Genomic DNA, 19,742 nt, shown 5'->3' on the forward strand with positions numbered 1-19,742 from the left:
TTTCTATTCCAGGATCTTATTCAGGTGACCCTATCTGCATTCAGTTGTCAAGTCTTCTTAGGCTCCTATTGGCTGTGCTCTGTGGTTTCTCACGCTTGTCTTTTTTTTGGACCTTGAAGAGGACTGGTTAGGTGTTCTGTCGGATACCCCTCTGTTGGTGTTTGTCTGGTGGTTGCACTGATGTTTTGGGAGGAAGGCCTTGGAAGAAAAATTGCCATTTTCATTACAAGGTATTGGGGGCCCGTACTGTCAACGTGGTTTATTTATTTATTTATTTATTTGAAAAATATTTATTTATTTATTTGGTTGCACTGGGTCTTAGTTACGGCAGGCGGGCTCCTTAGTTGTGGCATGTGAACTCTCAGCTGGGGCATGCATATGGGATCTAGTTCCCCAACCAGGGATCGAACCTGGGCCCCCTGCCTTGGGAGTGTGTAGTCTTACCCACTGCGCCACCAGGGAAGTCCCCCATCAACATGATTTATAACTGATGATGTTGTCTTGGTCCCCTGGCTGAAGTGGTGCTTGGCAGTTCCCTTCACCGTGAAGTGACTCCCCCCGCCACCCCTCCACACTGTGTGCCTTGGAAGGAAGTCACTGCCCTCAGTGCTCACTCGGGAACAAGAGTTGGAGTGTCTACATAGATTATTCGGAATTCTTCTGCAAAGGAGATTTTGTGTCTTCTCTTCCATTTATTTATTCATTTATTCATTTGTGTCAGTATAGACTCGTGGATCTTTATAATTTGAGTTATGGCTCACTTAGAATAGTTCTATAGCAACAAAGTACTGTTTGTTGAAAGTCTTGCTTTCCTTAGGCTGTGTTATTGATATTCACCAAAGTACATAATACTTCATTACCTTAAGTTATAAGTGAATGGAAAAAGGCAATAAATACCACGAGTTTGGGCAAGAATGGTGTCTTTCCAGCTACAGTGGTCAAGGGATTAGTGTGTTGGGCCGCGTTTTGAAGTTACTGCCATGCAGCACGGCAGGGGGAGGGCAGGGAACGCTCAGGAAATGGTGATTGGTCCTGTGGCCGGTTATGTAGGGTTTGAATCGATGTTGAGGGAGCCTCAGGGGGCAGGGAGAGACCCCCTCCTCCCTTAATTTTCTGTATAATATACGCTTCTTTGTTAGAGGCAGTTTGGAAAGAATGGTAGATTTGCTTAAAAGAAAAGTTTGCTGCTGGTCTCGGGGAACGAAGGGGCTTAAGGCTGTCCAGGCTGCAGGAGTCCTGAAAGTCCATACGTCACCTTTTCTTCGTAGAGTGCTCGTCCTTTTTGTGGCGAGGCACGGGGCTTGATGAACACATGAGGGAAAGATTCAAGTGGCAGAGGGAAAGAGGCCAAGTTGGGGATGCATGAGGTAGGGGTCTCTGAGCTGCGCTGGGAGCAGTGGTAAGAAAACGACTGTAGAAAACATGGTGGAAGATTGTCAAGGTTTGGATTTGGGGGCAAGAGATAAAGAAAAGCAGGTAACTCTCAGGTTTCAAGATAGAAAATGCTATTCTGAAAACTTAGAATGGTGATTCTTTGCTTTCCAAGCTCCTGTTCTGTGTAAATCAGTTTACAGTAGGGAATTTCCAAGTACCCATTCCAGGTCGGGCAAGTCAGAGATGCTCAGTGGGGTTTGGCGAGGCCAGGCCTTGGCAGTGGTAGCAATGCGCTCACGTTCTTCAGGGGGTGTTAACTCCTTTCATTGTGTTGTTCTCCCACAGAGTTTTAGGTTTGGTGTGGAAATTGCCTATGTGGGAGCTACAATCTTGGATGTCTGCAAGCGAGTAAGAAAAAAGACTTTGGTTGGAGGCAACCATCAGAGTAAGGCTTTCAGTTACACGTATTTGTTACACAGATTAGCTTCCCTCTTTATCTGGATTTGCCCTAGAGTTTGTGCTCTCTCCCAAAAGGTGGCATTCGAGGTGACACGAAGGGGCAGGTGGCCCTGCTGTCCCGGACCAACGCCAACGTGTTTGATGAGGCCGTCCGGGTGACGGAAGGAGAAGTGCCTGCCCGGATCCACCTGATAGGGGTAGGAGTGCGTTTCTGTTCTCTGCTCTCGCCCGGAAACATTGCCGACACACAGAGCCATTGAAAACGGCCCGCATGTCCAGGCTTACTCTGCACACAGGCATTTGGGTTTGTGACTGTTCCCGAGCCTGCGCTGTGAAGTCCTTCCCCCTGGCCATTCTGGTCCAGCGAGTCCTGTAAAGTCTGGCCCAGCAAGGACTGTGGACCTTTTCCTCCGTTATTTAAAAAAAAAAAAAGAATGCCCTTCTAACCTGTGTGCATGCGGGCCTGCCAGCTGCCTGTGAGTGTCCTGGGGTGTGATGATCAGTCGTGTAAGACAAGCGAGGTGAGGGCACAGCTGGGAGGTGCCCGGGGCTCCAGATGCAGAGTGGACACTGGTTCTAGCTCTGCTTCTTCACTAACTGTGTGTGGCTTGTGGCAGGCGACTCAGCCCCTCTGTCTCTGGGACAGCGACACTGCTTGTTTCACAGGGAAGCTAAGAGGGTTGAGTGACATGTGTATGGCGTTTTTAACTCTTGGAAGCAAGAGTTTTATGTCTAAGAGACATTCATCCGTTCATGTATGAAAAAAATATTTTCTAGGGCCTACTATGTGTAGACCCTCAGTACATACAGTAAGTGAATCAAAATAAAAAATTTCTGATGCTCCTTTTTTTAATTTATAAAGATTATGTAACCAAGTTACAGAAGTTTTGGAAATTAAAAGGAAAAAAATCACCCTTAATCTCAGTGTTTTATGTAAAAATTCTCATTTTTGCTAATTATTTATGTCTTTGGCCTTATAGTTGTGTATTTTTACACAATTGCATTTAGAGAGTACAAAAAAGAGTATGTGTTTTTTACTCCACCCACGAGCATATTTTCTCCCATGTTGCTATTTGAGTGACTTTACAATACTTTCTCAGTGGATGTAGCATAGTTTAGCCATCTTTGTTATTGTAAGGAAATGGTACTGTTGGAGCATCTTCCATGCCAGGCAGGATGTGAGCTTGTCCTCTCCCCTGTCTCACTCCCACATGTGTCATCCCGCTTGATCACTTCTGGTTACGTTATAATCTGTACTGTCTTATTTTGGTCTCAGTTTGATGTTAATGTTTTATGTGTCCCTTCCCCAAATGATCTAAACCCTTGGAGTGTGGAGCCTTTGTCCTGGGCCCCAGTCAGTGCTCAGTACATGCTTCCCAGTAGAGGTGGGCTGAACTGGGAGGGTCAGGCCCTCTCCTCCAGGAGCTGACCTTTTAACAGATCCAGTACCTGTAGACAGTCTAGTTCTTTCCTCAGAAGGAACAGCGGCAAGTGTTTGTGCTCCACGCTCAGTATTCAGGTCTCGTCTGTCTTCTTTGCTGCAGCTGTTTTATATTCGTGGAAGGTAGATGATTTAAATTGCCTTCTTTGACATGAAAGCAACATGCAGCTAGTTCTTGCCGTTTTTTTAAACGTAGGAGAAGTCTGAGGGAGCAGCCAGAGCTTAGCACTGGGTCATCCCGAGTTTGCAGGCTGCGTTGTGACCTCTGCTTTTGTGCGTAATGAAGGTTCCCACTCGATGTCTTTATGCATTGGGTGCAATTTGAGATCTGTTTCCAAAAAAAGCGTCTCATTTCAAAATCCCACCTCTACATTTGCTTTACTTTGTCCTGTTAACAACAGTAACAAAAATAAAACAAAATTAAAAACAACAAAACACCAAAAAATTCCCACCGAAAAACTTTTTCAGGGGATTAAATCATTTGGATTGGACAGAATCATTGATATTTGGACGCTTCTTCAGCCGGAGGAAGAACGGAAGAGACGTGAGTGTCCTCCTTGCTGCGTGGGGTGGACGCAGGCACACAGTGGCGGGGTGGAGGAGAGCGGGCAGGTTCTGAGTCAGTTCCCGTTTGCTCTGGAGGAGCCAGTGTGGCTTCTTCTCATCAGCGGTGGGATGCCAGAGACCTCCTGTTTTCAGAGGCACCGATGGCTCTTTCCAGACCCTTTTCTCAGGAGTCTAAGTTTCTCTGTCACGCTGGCCCCTAGGCCGTCTTCCCCGCCATCTTTCTGTCTGCCCGGGTGACCTCACACACCGAGACTTCTGCATGGGCCCCATGTGATCCTTTCTAATTTTCTGTAGCACTTTCGTTTTTTCATTACTGCACAATTTCGAATCCCTGAGAAGCAGACAAGGATGTCAGCAGGGCTCTTGACCCTGAGTTTGGAGCTGGAGGGGCTATGGCACAGGTCACTGCGCTGACTTGCCCAGGCACCCACGGCAGGTTAGTGATGCCGTCGAGCCTGGACCTGGGTCTCCAGCTCTGAGACCATTCATTTATCATGTGGTCAGTGAGGAGTGCACGTCGGTGCAGCCTGTGTCACCTTGACCCCTACGCCTGTTCCCTCTAGGAAACCTCGTCATTAAAGACAGGTTCATCAGAAGGTGGGTGCACAGAGAGGGCTTCAGTGGCTTCAAGCGGTATGTGACTGCGGCCGAGGACAAGGAGCTGGAAGCCAAGATTGCGGTCGTGGAGAAGTACAACATCCGGATTCCAGAGCTGGTGGAAAGGATAGAGAGATGCCACATAGAGGACTTGGACTTTGCAGGTGAGGGACACGGGGGCTCTTCACTTCCCCCTGGGGGCGGGGGCAGCCCGCCTCTGGTGCCTCTTGCCAGCGTGGACATCATGGGTGACTAGGGGCGGCTGTGTCAGTGGAACAAGGCTGCTGTTCTCCTGTGGCCCCTTTATTTCTGTTCTACTTCCAGCCCGTAGAAGGGGCTCCCGAGTCCCATCTCTGCTACCGGCTGACCCTTGGCAAACCCCCAGCCTCTTCTGGGCCTCTGTCCCCTCGTGCGTAGGAAGCAGGCGGTGGGCAGCCGCCATGAGCTCTGGACTGGAACTCGGCCGTGTTCGCAACACCTGCAACGAATTTCTACTTTCCCCTCGTCTTTTTTTTGTTTCTCCCTTTTTTATTCTGACTGAGGTTTCCTCTTTCCCCCTTTTTCTGCAGAGCCGCACCCAGGCAAGAAAACGTAATTAGCGTTTTGGGAGTGGTGGGAAGTGTAAGCTTTTCACCTCTTTCCTTTCTTTCCCAGTCACCCCCTCATCTGCCCGTCCGCTGTGTTTCTGTTCCAGAGTACATCTTGGGCACTGTGCACAAGGCCAAAGGCCTGGAGTTTGACACTGTGCATGTCCTAGATGATTTCGTGAAAGTGCCTTGTGCTAGGCACAACCTCGCTCAGCTGCCCCACTTCAGAGTCGGTAAGGAGACCGCTGGCGCCTCACTGCAGGGCTGCCTTGCTTTTTCTTGCACGGTGTGGCTCCTTGGAAGGATCCTTCTAGAACAAGAAAATCCTCCTGCTCCTAAATTTGTTGTTTTTAGACTGTGTGTTTAGAAAAACTGAGCCTCCAGGGTCCACCTCCCTCAGGGCTGCTCGGAGGGCAGCTGTGTTTATTGCATCCTGTTTAACCTGCACCGGCTCTTCAGCTGTGGGTTTTTCCCCATCAGACAGAAGCTCTAAAACAGTTTACCTGCTCGCCAAGGTGTTTTCTTTAATTAATTCTCCTTTTTATTAAAGAGGCCCGAAAATCATACAAGGGATTAGTGTAAGCACTCTATCATTTGTCTGCTTTTGTATCAGTTATACTCAAGGCTACCTGTTAAACTCTAAGCATCTAAGCATCAGTGCTGTTTTTTTTTTTTTTTTTTTTTGTGGTACGTGGGCCTCTCACTGTTGTGGCCTCTCCCGTTGTGGAGCACAGGCTCCGGACGCGCAGGCTCAGCGGCCATGGCTCACGGGCCCAGCCGCTCCGCGGCATGTGGGATCCCCCCGGACTGGGGCACGAACCCGTGTCCCCTGCATCGGCAGGCGGACTCTCAACCACTTGCGCCACCAGGGAAGCCCAGTGTTGTTGTTTTGGTTTTAAGTCTTATAATAAAACCATTTGAAGTTTTCCCACAAACAGACACAAAAGCTCTCTGTTAGTCATGGAGTCAAAGTGTGGGTGTTCTGTGCCCCTAATCTGTTAGAGTTTTGTTTCTTTTCGGAGTTGGTGTTTGTAGGAAAATTTTGCTTATAAAGCCAGCAAATCCTGAGGGTTTTTTGGGGCGATGGGGCGTAGTAAACTTTTTTTTTTTTGGCTGTGTTGGGTCTTCATTGCTGCACGCGCGCTTTGCACACGGGCTTTCTCTAGTTGCGGTGAGCAGGGACTGCTCTTTGTTGTGGTGCATGGGCTTCTCATTGCAGTGGCTTCTCTTGTTGCGGAGCACGGGCTCTAGGCGCACAGGCTTTAGTAGTTGCAGCACGTGGGCTCAGTAATTGCGGCACAGGCTCTAGGGCGTGTGGGCTTCAGTAGTTGCAGCACGTGGGCTCAGTAGTTGCAGCATGTGAGTCCTAGAGCACGTGGGCTTCAGTAGTTGAGGCATGTGGGCTCAGTAGTTGTGGCGCGGGCTCTAGGATGCATGGACTTCAGTAGTTGTGCATGGGTTCAGTAATTGTGGCTTGTGGGCTCTTGAGCACAGGCTCAGTAGTTGTGGTGCATGGGCTTCAGTAGTTATGGCTTGCAGGCTCTTGAGCTCAGGTTCAGTAGGTGTGGCGCATGGGCTTAGTTGCTCCACGGCATGTGGGATCTTCCCGAACCAGGGATAAGACCTGTGTCCCCTGCATTGGCAGGCAGATTCTTAACCACTGCGCCACCAGGGAAGACCCGAATAGTAAACGTTTAGATAAGAATATAAATTTCTGTAAGCGGGCTTCTGTGTTGATATTTTTTTCCCCTTTGCTTTCTTCAGAGTCGTTTTCTGAGGACGAGTGGAATTTACTGTATGTAGCAGTAACTCGCGCCAGGAAGCGTCTCATCATGACCAGGTCACTGGAGAACATCTTGACTTTGGCTGGGGTAAGAGGACAGCACGAGTTAATTTAACAACGTCCGGATTTTACCGGTTTGAATAAGGGATCAGCCAACCCGGGGCCTTCGAGGCTTTTGGTTGGGGGTCTGCATCAGAAGAGAGGGGCTTCTCTTTCTTGGGTGCTTGGAGGCCGATTGCCAGTGGGGGAGGGTCCTTCCTAACCACAGAAACAAAAACCTGGGTTCTTTTCTACGTTCTTTCCTGAGTCAGTTTTAAAAGTTCTTTTTAAAACGCTAACTGCACTCACGTCTTTGGTGAGTTCTCCCTGCTCGGTTAGCGCTCAGCACTCTTCGGGAAGAACAGCAGGAATGTCCTCTGGGTCTGCACGCCCTCCTCCTGCTCCTTGGTCCCTTTTGGACTGGTGGACTCCAGACTTGGACAGAATGTGTCCTGCCAGGGAGAGCGCGTGTTCAGGCACCTGTCCTTGTCACTGGTGAGAAGCAGGAAAGTGTCAGCCCTCCCTCTTTACCCCTCACAGACCAGCCCCCTCCCCCACCCCCTCATTTCCACGTCTTTTCTGCCTTTCAGGGTCTAGAGGATAAGCTGTTCAGTTTTTTCAACGCTGTTGGGTTGAAACTAGAACAGAAATTTGAGCTAATGGTTACTACTTCGTCTGTCTTTCCCTGAAGCAAAGATTCTTAAGCCCGAAACATAAAACTTACACGTAAAAGAGACTGTAAATATTCTTTTTTTTTTTTCCTTTTGGCTGTGCTGCATGGCTTGCAGGATCTTAGTTCCCTGACCAGGGATTGAACCCTGCATTGGAAATCTTAACCACCAGATCGCCAGGGAAGCCCCTATAAATACTCTTTTTTCCTTAGCCGTCTCCCAAATGTGTGAGGTTTTGTACAGTAGGAGGATTTAGTCCAAGTGCTGTAGTGCGTGTTCTCTCAGAGGTGAGAACACTGGGAGCCGCGGAATCTCAGCTTTGCTGCTCACGGCTTGGGGCCTGGGCTGGGGGAGATGGGGGGCAGTGGTCCTTTCTAGTAAGTGGTGTCCACAGTCTCAGAGTTGGTAAGTGGTGGTAACACAGAACCCTGATGCTCATAATCGAATATCTGTTGAATGTCTGATGTGTTCCAAGTGCGTGTCTAGGCCCTGGGGTGTGATAGTGGGCCAGAGAAATTCCTCCCCTCACAGAGCCTGAGTTCTAGGACGAGAGATAGATGGTAAACAAGTTAGCAAATAGCATTTCTCTTCACATTCTTGAGGAAGAGTGTGTCAGCGCTTAAAAGGGAGAAATTGCAGATGAATATGCTGTATGACCTGTCGTGGCAGCAAAAGCTTCCTGTGTGAGACTGATGACCTTGCATTTTTATTGCACTTTTCTCTGAACCCTCTCTGGCACTTGTCTTCCATGCCTCTCGAAGACAGGCCTGTTTGACCATAAGAATGTTTCTGGAATTTGAAGTCAGCTGCATGCTTCCCCAGCAGCTTTGCTTCGCCTGGGCCTCGCTGTGTGTAACAGCTAATGTGTCAGCGCTTAGAACTGTAAGCCTTTTTCTTTGGCTGCACCCTTGGTGGCACCTGGGTCACCCAGTGGGGTTTCCAGAGATGACTTAGAGCAGAGTGCTGCCATCTGTTTCTGTCAAGGGCCAGACGGTAAATATCTGAGGCTTTGCAGGCCTGCAGTTTCTGCTGCGTCTTCTCAACTCTGCCACCACAGCAAAGAGAGCTGTGGGCCATCTGTTAACAAACGGTGGGCCACGTCCCAATAAAACTTTATTGACAGCAGCGGACGCGGGTCTGGATTTGGCCCCTGGTTGCAGTTTGCTGACTCCTAGTGTAGAGATAAGCATGGCTTTTTTTAACCTCTAAAACCAGTACCCTAGGGAGTGAAGTAGGAGAGTAATTTTTATGTACAAATAATCTGTACCTACTGTGTGAGTTTTTGCATAAACTTTGATCATAAGTAATTTTTTTTAGAACCTGTAGTATGGTTTTCTTGTAGAACCTGTGTTATGGTAGTGGTTAGATCTGTAACGAAAGCAGATTGTCACATCCGTGACTTTTTGGGTTTTTTTTGCGGTATGTGGGCCTTCCACTGTCGCGGCCCCTCCCACTGTGGAGCACAGGCTCTGGACGCACAGGCTCAGCGGCCATGCCTCACAGGCCCAGCTGCTCCGCGGCATGTGGGATCTTCCCGGACCGGGCCACGAAGCCGTGTCCCTTGCATCGGCAGGCGGACTCTCAACCACTGTGCCACCAGGGAAGCCCTCATCTGTGACTTTTAATGGAGGTCTTGTAGAGCAGTGATACTTCACAACATGGGCTACATAAGGAAAATTTTGAGACGTTTTAAAGTTGAGAAAATGGTATATCGAATTTCCGTGTACAAATCACCCATGTGTATATTTGGAGTCCACATCTCTAAAACGCCCTGGACCTTTCTCTCGTAACCACGGTCCCATTTTATATCTTATAAAATTTATGGTGATTCCTTATGGGCTCTACTACCCATTCTGCAGTCATACTTTTATGATTATCTCAGAAATGTCTTTTACAGTTGATTTGTTCAAATTAGGACCCAAACGCATGTTTGGTTATAAGGTCTTTTAAGCTTCTTAATTTAGAGCAGCCCAGGACCCCCTGCGTCCTTTCTGACGCTCCTGTCTTTTTGTGGAAACCGAGTTGGTTGTCCCCCAGAACGTCTCCCGTTCTGGGTTTGTTCTGCTGTCCCCCGCCCTGGGCTCCCCATCACTGGAAGTCACTGCAGGGGCATTACTGGATTTGGGTCTAACTGTTCTGGCCAGAATCCTCCATGGGGGGTGGGGTGGGCAGGGGGCTTTGCTTTGTGTTGCATCCCATCAGGAGGCGTGATTTCAGATTCTCTCCCTGTTAGTGATGCTCAGACTGTTTACCTTTTTAGTAGACAGGGCTAGGAAATCCGTATTTTTGAAAAGAAAAATCAACAGTTCTGATTATTATCATACTGATAATTCCAATCGCAATTTTTAATTTAAACTTCTTGTTGTTAAACGTGACACAAATGTATAAAACACACGGGCGGGTGCAACTAGGGGTGAGGTGGGCATCCACCCAGGTCAGGAGAGTGGGTCTGCCAGCTGTCCCCACTGCCTTCCTGGTGGCCTCACAGCCAGCACCCCCACCCCCCACCCACACCCCCGGGAGTAGCCACCGCCCCAGCTGTGACCACAAGCACTTTCTCACTTTTCCTCAGAGTTTTTTGCCGAGTGTGCACCACAGACAGTGAAAACCTTTTCTTCACCTGCTGTCCTTCTGCTCCCGTTTCGTGAGGCTGCTCTGTGTCCGCACTGTCGGAGCCGGTGGCCAATTACATTTATAAACCTCATCACTTGTGGTTTTCCAGCCCAATCAGATTTAACCTTTAAGGATTTTTACTTCTTTTAAATGCTTGAATATTTTCTCTTACACTGAAAATCTTGGTTCCGAACAGTATTTATTACTTACTTATTTACACTATTCTGTGTATAAAAGTTTTAATGTAATACCAGTATTACTGTTGGCAGAATACTGTATGGAATTTAAGATTTCCTACCATCTCTGTTTCCCCACATTCCACCGAGGATGTGCAGTCAGAAGAGCATGTTTTGAAGGTGCCTGAGATGAGTCTCTCTTTGTATGGTATGATCACCAGTTTAATTGTAGGCAGATATGTTTCTTTGTCTACACTTCCTGAAAGAATTGCTTTCCTGTTTGATTATCTTTTTTGAATGTATAAAATTTACGTTTTCAAAGTGAAAACTTTGTAACACATGTATCCCCGAGAAGTCTCATTCCCTCCCTGTCTCCTGCACACTTTCTTTCCCTCCATTGTTGATAGCTAGTTTTTACTTATTTTTAAATTTTTGGCTGCGTTGGGTCTTCGTTGCTGTGCACGGGCTTTCTCTAGTTGCGGCGAGCGGGGGCTGCTATTCATTGTGGTGCGCAGGCTTCTCATCGCAGTGGCTTCTCTTGTTGTGGAGCAAGGGCTCTAGGCACGCAGGCTTCAGTGGTTGCAGCACGCGGACTCAGTAGTTGTGGCATGTGGGCCCTAGAGCACGTGGGCTTCAGTAGTTGTGGCATGCGGGCCCTAGGGCACAGGCTCAGTAGTTGTGGCACACGGGCTTAGCTGCCCTGCGGCATGTGGGATCTTCCCAGACCAGGAATTGAAGCCGTGTCCCCTGCATTGGCAGGTGGATTCTTAACCACTGTGCCAACCAGGGAAGTCCCGATAGCTAGTTTTTAAAAATTAGTTTTTGATTTATCCTTCAGTATTTCTTTTTGCAAATATTGGCAGATATGTGTACATATATTCTTCTGTTCTCCTTTTTCACAGAAAGTAGCATTCTGTAAAATTCTGTACCTCACTTTGTCACCGAGAAATAGACATGGAAATCATTCTTTATCAGTTCCTTTTTTTTTAATAACATTTTTTAATAAATCTTTACTGGGGTATAATTGCTTCACAATGTTGTGTTAGTTTCTGCTGTATAACAAAGTGAATCAGCTATATGCACACACATATCCCCATATCCCCTCCCTCTTGCGTCTCCCTCCCACCCTCCCTATCCCACCCCTCTAGGTCATTACAAAGCACCGAGCTGATCTCCATGAGCTGTGCAGCAGCTTCGCACCGGCCATCCATTTTACATTTGGTAGTGTATGTATGTCAGTGCTACTCGCTGACTGCATCCCAGCTTCCCCTTCCCCCCTGGGTCCTCAATCTGTTCTCAACGTCTGCATCTTTATTCCTGCCCTACCACTAGGTTAATCAGTACCATTTTTCTAGATTCCATATATATGTGTTAGCATACGGTATTTGTTTTTCTCTTTCTGACTTACTTCACTCTGTATGACAGACTCTGGGTCCATCCACCTCACTACAAATAACCCATTTTCGTTCCTTTTTATGGCTGAGTAATATTCCATTGTATATACATGCCACATCTTCTTTATCCATTCGTCTGTCGATGGACATTTAGGTTGTTTCCATGTCCTGGCTATTGTAAATAGTGCTGCAATGAACATTGTGGTACATGTTATCTTTTTGAATTATGGTTTTCTCAGGGCTATATACCCAGTACTAGGATTGCTGGGTCATATGGTAGTTGTTTTTAGTTTTTTTTGTTCTTGTTTTTTTTTTGGCGCTACGTGGGCCTCTCACTGCTGTGGCCTCTCCCGTTGCGGAGCACAGGCTCTGGACGCGCAGGCTCAGCGGCCATGGCCTATGGGCCCAGTCGCTCCGCGGCATGTGGGACCCTCCCAGACCGGGGCATGAACCTGTGTCCCCTACATCAGCAGGCGGACTCTCAACCACTGTGCCACCAGGGAAGCCCTGTTTTTAGTTTTTTAAAGGAGCTGCATACTGTTCTCCATAGTGGCTGTATCAATTTACATTCCCACCAATAGTGCAGGAGGGTTCCCTTTTCTCCACACCCTCTCCAGCATTTATTGTTTCTAGATTTTTTGATGCTGGCTCTTTATCAGTTTCTAAAGCTCTTTCTCCTTTTTACAGCTGAGTAGTATTCACTGTGTCCATTTATCATGATTTATGTAGCTCCTCACTGATGGGTATTGGGTTCTTTCCAATCTTTTGGTTTTAAAACTAATGCCACAATGCATAATCTTATGCACAAGTCATGTTCTGTTTTTGCCAGTGCTTCTTGGGGATACATTTCTATAGTCTAAATTTCTGGGTCAAGGGTAAATGGATATGTCATTTTTCTAGGTATTGCTAAATTCATCACATGGATTTTATACCTTAGAGTCCCACAAGTTATGTATTAGAGTCTAATAGGCTTTTTAAAACTAACTGGAAGCTTATCAGTTGGTCACTGCATATATTTTATGGGGAAAATGAATTTTCTCCATGGAAAAAAGAACACAGACTCTAGAGAAATACTTCCCCCTTACTGAGACTGGGCTGGGAAACATCTGTTGGCCCACAGGGTGGGGGGCTCTGAGGAAGCCCCAGAAATATTGCCCATTTGTTTCTAAGTCTGAAGGACCTTGCGTGAGGACTTCTGCTTTTTCTTTATCGCAGCTGCAATATGAACCAATTTGGGGTCATCCTGTTTCAGAAGTGGCTAAGCCTACCCTCAGCTCATGGGGGATCTTGGAGGTTCTGGAGGGGGAGAGGAGGGTAGTCACTGGAGAAGGTGAAAGCAAGTCGTGCCTGGTGAGGATTTAGAACAAAAGGGAGCCCTTGTTTCCTGCTACCTTATCACCTGTAAGGTGATGAGCCATCCTGGTCTCCCCTGTAACCAAAAGTAGGGCAGGCAGACTCCTTTTTCTCTGACCCCCTTAGAAAATCTAGGTAAACACCTTTTGTTTCTTTAAGTTTTGAGGAAGCGAGGGGATCATTACATTATTGAATTATTAAATGACGTGGAGTTATGCTGGTTGCTCAAAGACGCTTCTCAGCCTCAGCATCTTGGATTCTGAACCCAGCCCTCACGGGTCTCTCCTTAGAACAGGGCCTGCACAGAGTCAACACTCAGTGCGCATTTGTGGGATGAGGGACAGCAGCATCCCCTCCTGTTGAGAGGCTTTGCGGGGCCAATTCTACAGATCCGGGTCAGACTGGGTCCTCCACGTGGGCGCTCTGAGACCTTGGCAAGTTACTCATTGCTCTGTACCTCTGTTTCCTAGTCTGTAATACTGGCAAAACGGCGATCACCACACCTCAGAGGAGACGGTTAGAGAAGGGTTGTGATGAGCTAATGAGATAACTGCATTACAGTCGATTGGGAGAAGCGTCAGGGTCCTCAGAGATGGCTACTTGTCTTTGAGACGTTGACCTCCAGGGGCAGGGGCCGAGGGAGGCCTGGCATTTAGGAGGAGATTAATAATAAGCAGGACATATAATAGTAAATGATAAAACAGGTAAATCTGATTGCATCGAGATGTAAAGCTTCAGTGTGATAAAGTAACAGCTAACATATAGTTAACCCTTAAAAAAACATCTTTCGTGATGCAGTTGTCGTTTTGCCAGTTTTACTGATGAGAAAACTGAGGCACCGAGTAGAATCACCTGCCCAAAGGTGCACTACCCCAAAGTGGGTAGACTGGGCTGTGAACTGAGGTGAGTCTGCAGGGCCTGTGCCCTTCACCGTGCCGGCCGCTGCTTTGCATGCAGTTAAAAGGCCCGTCACGGAGTGGAGGGGACACTTCTCCCATCCGTCCTGCATGTGCTTACTCAGCGCAGCTGTACTCAGCACTGTACTGGGCACAGTGCTGAGGTCGTGGGCATGAGCCAAGCATAACTCTGCCCTCCTTGAGCTTATGTGATCGTGGAAAAGAGGACCCACACAGTCATAAAGAACTGCACATTCCTGAGACACAGGCAACCTAGTGGGTAAATGGGCAAAGAAAGCCCCAGGGGCCAGGGAATCTGTTAAAAAATTTATATTTATGCAGCCTCCTTGATGGTCAGGGAAATGCAACCTAAAATTGTCTGATGGGTGAGAATGAAGAAGTCTGTCCTTTCAGATTCTGGCCAGGATGGTCGGGGGTGGGCACTGGTTCTCAAAGTGTGGTCAGAGGAACCTTCTGGGAACCTTTCACAATACACACTCTACGTGTACTCCGTGCTCTTCTCATAATACTGGGTAGTTACTTGCCCTTTTCCCTCAGTGCTCTCACAAGTGTACAGTGGAGTTTTCCAGAGGCCACATGGCATGTCGTCACCACAGATTGAACCCAGAGGCAGAGATGGGAGCCCAGTTGCCTTCTTTTAAGCCGGACATGAAAGAGATTTGCAAAAATGTATAGCAATGCTACTCTTCTCGTTAAAGTTTTTTTTTTTTTTAAATAAAAACCCTGCAATTATTTGAGCCATTATTTAAGTGTTACAGGCAGTAGAACACAACGCCTAATTGACATATTAGCTGTCCAGTCTGTTTATTTACTTTTATTGAGCTGGTTTGTTTTCATGGTACCCTTTGTTTTTTTTCTTTTTTGGCCACACTGCACGGCATGTGGGATCTTAGTTCCCCAACCAGGGATTGAACCCACGCCCCCTGCATTGAAAGGCAGAGTGTTAACCACTGGACTGCTGGGGAAGTCCCTTGTTAAGGTTTTTTTTAATACAGTTGTTTTTCATAAAAATATACAGGTTAACATATGATAGGTTTATTATGTTACGTTTTAAATGAATTAATAAACATTTTAAAACGTTTGGGACTTCCCTGGTGGTGCAGTGGTTAAGACTCCAGGCTCCCAATGCAGGGGGCCTGGGTTCGATCCCTGGTCAGGGAGCTAGATCCTACATGCATGCCGCAACTAAGAGTTCGCATGCATCAACTAAGGAGCCCATGAGCTGCAACTAAGACCCGGCACAACCAAAAAACAAAAGTTTAAATTTCTAATCAGGTAAACATTAGTAGCTCTAACTCATGGAAGCAATACCTCTTTGGAGCCTTTAATGTTTATTAGTGTAAAGGAGTCCCGAGACCAAAATGTTTGAAAACCACTGCTCTGCAGCAGTGTTTTTCCAACTGTAGATTGCAATTTATTAACGACTTAGGAACCTAGTTAGTGGGTTATGATGATCTTTTAAAAAAAAAAAGGGAAGTGGAGTAAAGTCTAAAGGAGGAATCAGTCCACAGCATGTGAGGTTACATACTATTTTGTGAAACTGATTTCAGTCTTTCATACATTCATGTGTGTGTATGTAGAATTGTAGTGCTGAGTGGATTTCTTGGCATGGATCGGGGTCAGAAAAGGTAGAAAGCCCTGGAGGACCTCATGCATGTGTGGGCGGGAAATCATGTACAAGGATGTTCATTGCTGTGTTGTTGGAAATAATTTGGTAACATCAGTCTCCACACAGAGGGACTGTCTTAATAAAATGTGGGAGAGTGAGATGATTGAATCCTGTACAGCACTTAAAAGAAATGTACTAGGGCTTCCCTGGTGGTGCAGTGGTTGAGAGTCCGCCTGCCGATGCAGGGGACACGGGTTCGTGCCCCGGTCCGGGAAGATCCCACATGCCGCGGAGCGGCTGGGCCTGTGAGCCATGGCCGCTGAGCCTGCGCGTCCAGAGCCTTGCTCCGCAACGGGAGAGGCCACAACAGTGAGAGGCCCACATACCGCAAAAACAAAAACAAACCAAAAAAACCAAAAAGAAATGTACTAGATGAGAAGCAAACTAACAGTATAACACTTACGTAAATAAATACCTATAATATGACACCTTATGTTCTTAGAAATATATGTGAAGTGTAAAGCCAGTTTAGAATGGATTGGAAAGGATTCATGCCAGATTCATGATGCTGCTTTCCCCTAGGGAGGGACTTTGATGACAGATGGGCAAAGGGGACTCCAAGAAAATCTCTAATTTTATTTTAGAAAGGATTTCCCACCGTTAGATTGGGAACACTAGTGTTTATTTATTTTCTGTTCTTTCCTAAAGCAGGTAGCCAGATCCTGAAAGAGAGAAAAACCATATAAATCAGAACTTTGGACACGGATTTTGCAAAAATTGGATAAATAGCCAGTTGTAATCCAAAAAAACATGAAATCATAATTATTTTGTCAGCAAGTATTTGCAGTCTTACTGGTATGCCAGAACCTTGTTAGCCTCCTGTGGGGCAGCAGCAGACCAGACCCTGGTCCCTGTTCTCATGGCATTTCCCGTCTGGCATTTGATCTGGGTGCCCATTGTGTGCAGTCGCTGAGCACTTAGCTCTCGGTGTTGTGTATCTTCCTCACAACAGCTGGGTGAAGTGGGTGCTGGCTTCTGTGCATTTTACAGATGGAGAAACTGGGGTTTAGAGAGGTTGAGTGTTTGCCCCCTAGGACAGCCAAAGACTTGCAAGATGGTAGTGGGCAGGACTGATGTGGGCAGGTCTTTTAAGCTCATCTGGGCTGTAAAGAGAATATACAAGTCATCCTTAATGATTCAGGCACAGGTCAGCCTAAGATAAAATCCAGAAATAGTCCTGAAATATCATTATAGCCAACAGTTTCACATTTGTCCATTAAACCTTTCCTTTTTAAACTGACCATTTTAGCAAGAATCCAGCTAGACTGGGTCCAGCTGTGAGTGTTCTCTTGGAGACGGTGTTACAGGCAGGAGGAAGGTAGAGAAATGGAGGGAAGATGCAGGGGTCAGTGCTCTTCTCATTCCGGGACTTGTGCAAGGTCTACAGAGTGTTGACAGCCCTCAGCTGTTGGGGTGTCCAAGTAGGAAGTGGCAGAGGCATTGCTGTGACTCTTGTCCTCACTCTTTCCTTCCCAGGAGTATTTCTTGCAAGCAGAGCTGACAAGTAATGTTTTGAAGACAGGCGTGGTCCGCTGCTGCGTGGGGCAGTGCAGCAACGCCATCCCCATGGACACCGTGCTCACCATGCGGAAGCTGCCCATCACCTATGTACGTGTCTCGGCCACGACCTCTGCTCTCCGTAGGATTTAGTTCTGTCGTCTTTGTGCCCATCTGGGTTGTGGGTGAGGGAGGTGAAGGGGAAGCTCGTCCGATCCTTCCACGAGGAAGGCCCAGAGGTGTCTGGTGGGCCTCAGTGTCACAGATGCTGGACCCAGTGGGGCCAGGCTGGGTGACCACAGTCTGGGAGGTGGGCTTGTGTGGACACTCAGGTGAGGACAATTTACCTGGGGGCCCAGTTAGGTTTTTCTTGGCTCTTCATCCCTTGCCTTGATACGTTCTGGGGGATTTGATAGAGCAGAGTCCACCCTGGGCACTTGTGCTGGGGGAGGTACGGCCTCAGGGCCACACAGGCGGGTCTGAAAGCATCAGTCATGATGGCAGTGCTGGTGGTGGTTGGTTCACGCTTCTTGGTGGGAAACGCTTGCCCTTCAATTGTTCCCCCTGCTCCCTTTTTCTCATCCCGCCCTGCAGAGCAACAGGAAGGAAAACAAGGGTGGGTACCTGTGCCACTCATGTGCAGAGCAGCGCATTGGGCCGCTGGCCTTCCTGACTGCCTCCCCCGAGCAGGTGCGCGCCATGGACCGCACCGTGGAGAACATCGTGCTTCCCCGGCATGAGGCCCTGCTCTTCCTTGTCTTCTGAGGTGCAGGGAGCTCTCTCCTCCGGCCGGGATGCTGGGCAGACTCCTGCCTCCGTGGACGGCGGCATGGGGGGCTCCCTCCCCGAGACCGGACTCACTCACAGAGCATCTTCTGAGGAAGATGAAGCCGACTGGAGCTGGACTTGCCGTGTCTCCACCCCTGGAGGTAGCCAGACCCCACTGCCCCTCCTCCACCCCAGCAGGCCGGGGATGCAGGGGATGGTCTTTTGATAAAAAAAAAAAAAGAGAAAAAAAAAAGAAAAATTATGTATTTAAACTTTTATTACAAGGTTTCGATTAAACAGGCATTGTAGCACTGGCGTTCCACTGTGTGACGGCCCCTGCCTTCAGCCCTGTTGTTTCTGGACTTTCTCCTTTTCTCCTCTTACTCTTTTCAAAGCTCTGTAACTGTTCACAGTGCACACCAAGCAGAGTAGGAGGCTTATTGTCCAGGGTGACAACTAATGCATCAAAAATGAGATTTTTCATGCTGTGGGGAATCACACATGTATAAGACACAGGGTGCGCCTTTGTCATCACGGGGTTCACAGCCTGAACAGGGAGGCAGCGTGACATATAACAAGACAAGTAGGAAGTGACACTAGCTAGACACCTTGTGTTCCCACAGGTAGAACGGAAGACCAGAAATACCTGAGAGGGAGGCGGAGTAGGCCAGCCACGTTGTGGGGGAGACAGGAGCAGGTGGAGATGGGCAGCTGGTACCTAGTTCACTGCCTGGGGATGCTGGGTGGATGTCGTAATAAAGCTGTTCTTTATAGAGACCAGTGGGAAAACCCACGTTGCTTAGCCGTACATGGATCTGGTTTTTTACATTTTTGCCATGCAGCACTTCAGGGATGCAGATGGCAGGTGAGGGCATTGCCCAGAGAGTTCACCAGCTAGTGTCTGAGCCCAGTCAGCGGAGTGGAGAGCAGACTCCTAGCCTCATTGTTGCGGCCGCCCCTAACCTCTCCCACGTCAGGCCTCTAGTGGAGTTTAGCGAGCAGGCCGGTGAGTAAAGCAAGGGTGCTGTTGGATCGGGCTGGGGTGCTTGGAAAGGGTGAGGGACATGTCTGCATATAGCAGAGGATTCACAGAATGGGCCCTGAAGACAGAGGTGGGACGGGGTGCTTTCATCTGCTCCGCCGGCATGCCTGGCCTCGCCTCGCCTCATTTGGTGCTTTTGGTTAACTCAGAGCAAAACAGCACGTGAAAGGAAATGGTTTGGATTTGGAGGTCACAGTGCTCAGAGTCGTTCAGAAGAGGGGTTTGTGGGGGTGGGTGGCAAGAGGGGCCATGAACACGTTTTCTGGAAATCTGCTTTTACCAACCAGAGAGGAAGCAACTTATTTATTGGGGAGAAGTCATGAATTCTCTAGACCTTCTCAGAGCACCTGATGTGGGGCAGGGCCCTGGTCGCGGGCGCCTGCAGTCAGCCGTGGTCCTGACTCGGAGAGGTGACAGTAAGAGGTGTGATGCGTGTGGGGTGTTTGGAGGTGGGCCGCTCGGGTGTGGGGCAGAGGGCGTCCGGAGAGGGGGCCGCACTGCTGCTCTGGGGCGGGAGGGGTGTCTCTCTCAGAGGTGAGGTCGGAGGACCACCAAAGCGGGTGGTGCTGGAGCTGTTTTTAATAACGGGGTGAGTCGTTAGCTATTAAAGAAGAAAAGAATATTCTAGAAAGAAGGAAAAACATGAAGGTGTTGGTGGTCACGGCACTACCAGGGCAAAATGTCAGCACTAGTATTTTGGTACTTATTTAAAAAATAATAGGATCTAGGAATTGATGCTGGTACTTTATTTTTTAAGTGTTAAGAATTTCTAAAAAATCAGTAAAATCAAATGGT

General features: G+C 48.0%; 1 protein-coding gene across 1 annotated transcript in view; it reads left to right on the forward strand.

The window, feature by feature from the left end:
* FBH1 (F-box DNA helicase 1) overlaps positions 1-18,221 on the forward strand; it is a 45,093-nt gene extending 26,872 nt beyond the window's left edge. The window contains exons 14-21 of the mRNA XM_060005998.1: positions 1,720-1,819; positions 1,909-2,030; positions 3,743-3,818; positions 4,405-4,602; positions 5,133-5,258; positions 6,790-6,896; positions 17,117-17,248; positions 17,732-18,221. Of these exons, the coding sequence (XP_059861981.1) occupies positions 1,720-1,819; positions 1,909-2,030; positions 3,743-3,818; positions 4,405-4,602; positions 5,133-5,258; positions 6,790-6,896; positions 17,117-17,248; positions 17,732-17,902 (1,032 nt within the window). The 3' untranslated portion in view covers positions 17,903-18,221. The remainder of the gene's footprint in view (positions 1-1,719; positions 1,820-1,908; positions 2,031-3,742; positions 3,819-4,404; positions 4,603-5,132; positions 5,259-6,789; positions 6,897-17,116; positions 17,249-17,731) is intronic.
* Positions 18,222-19,742: the final 1,521 nt, after the last annotated feature.

This window comes from Delphinus delphis, chromosome 2, assembly GCF_949987515.2.
Source record: "Delphinus delphis chromosome 2, mDelDel1.2, whole genome shotgun sequence".
Taxonomy (NCBI): domain Eukaryota; kingdom Metazoa; phylum Chordata; class Mammalia; order Artiodactyla; family Delphinidae; genus Delphinus; species Delphinus delphis.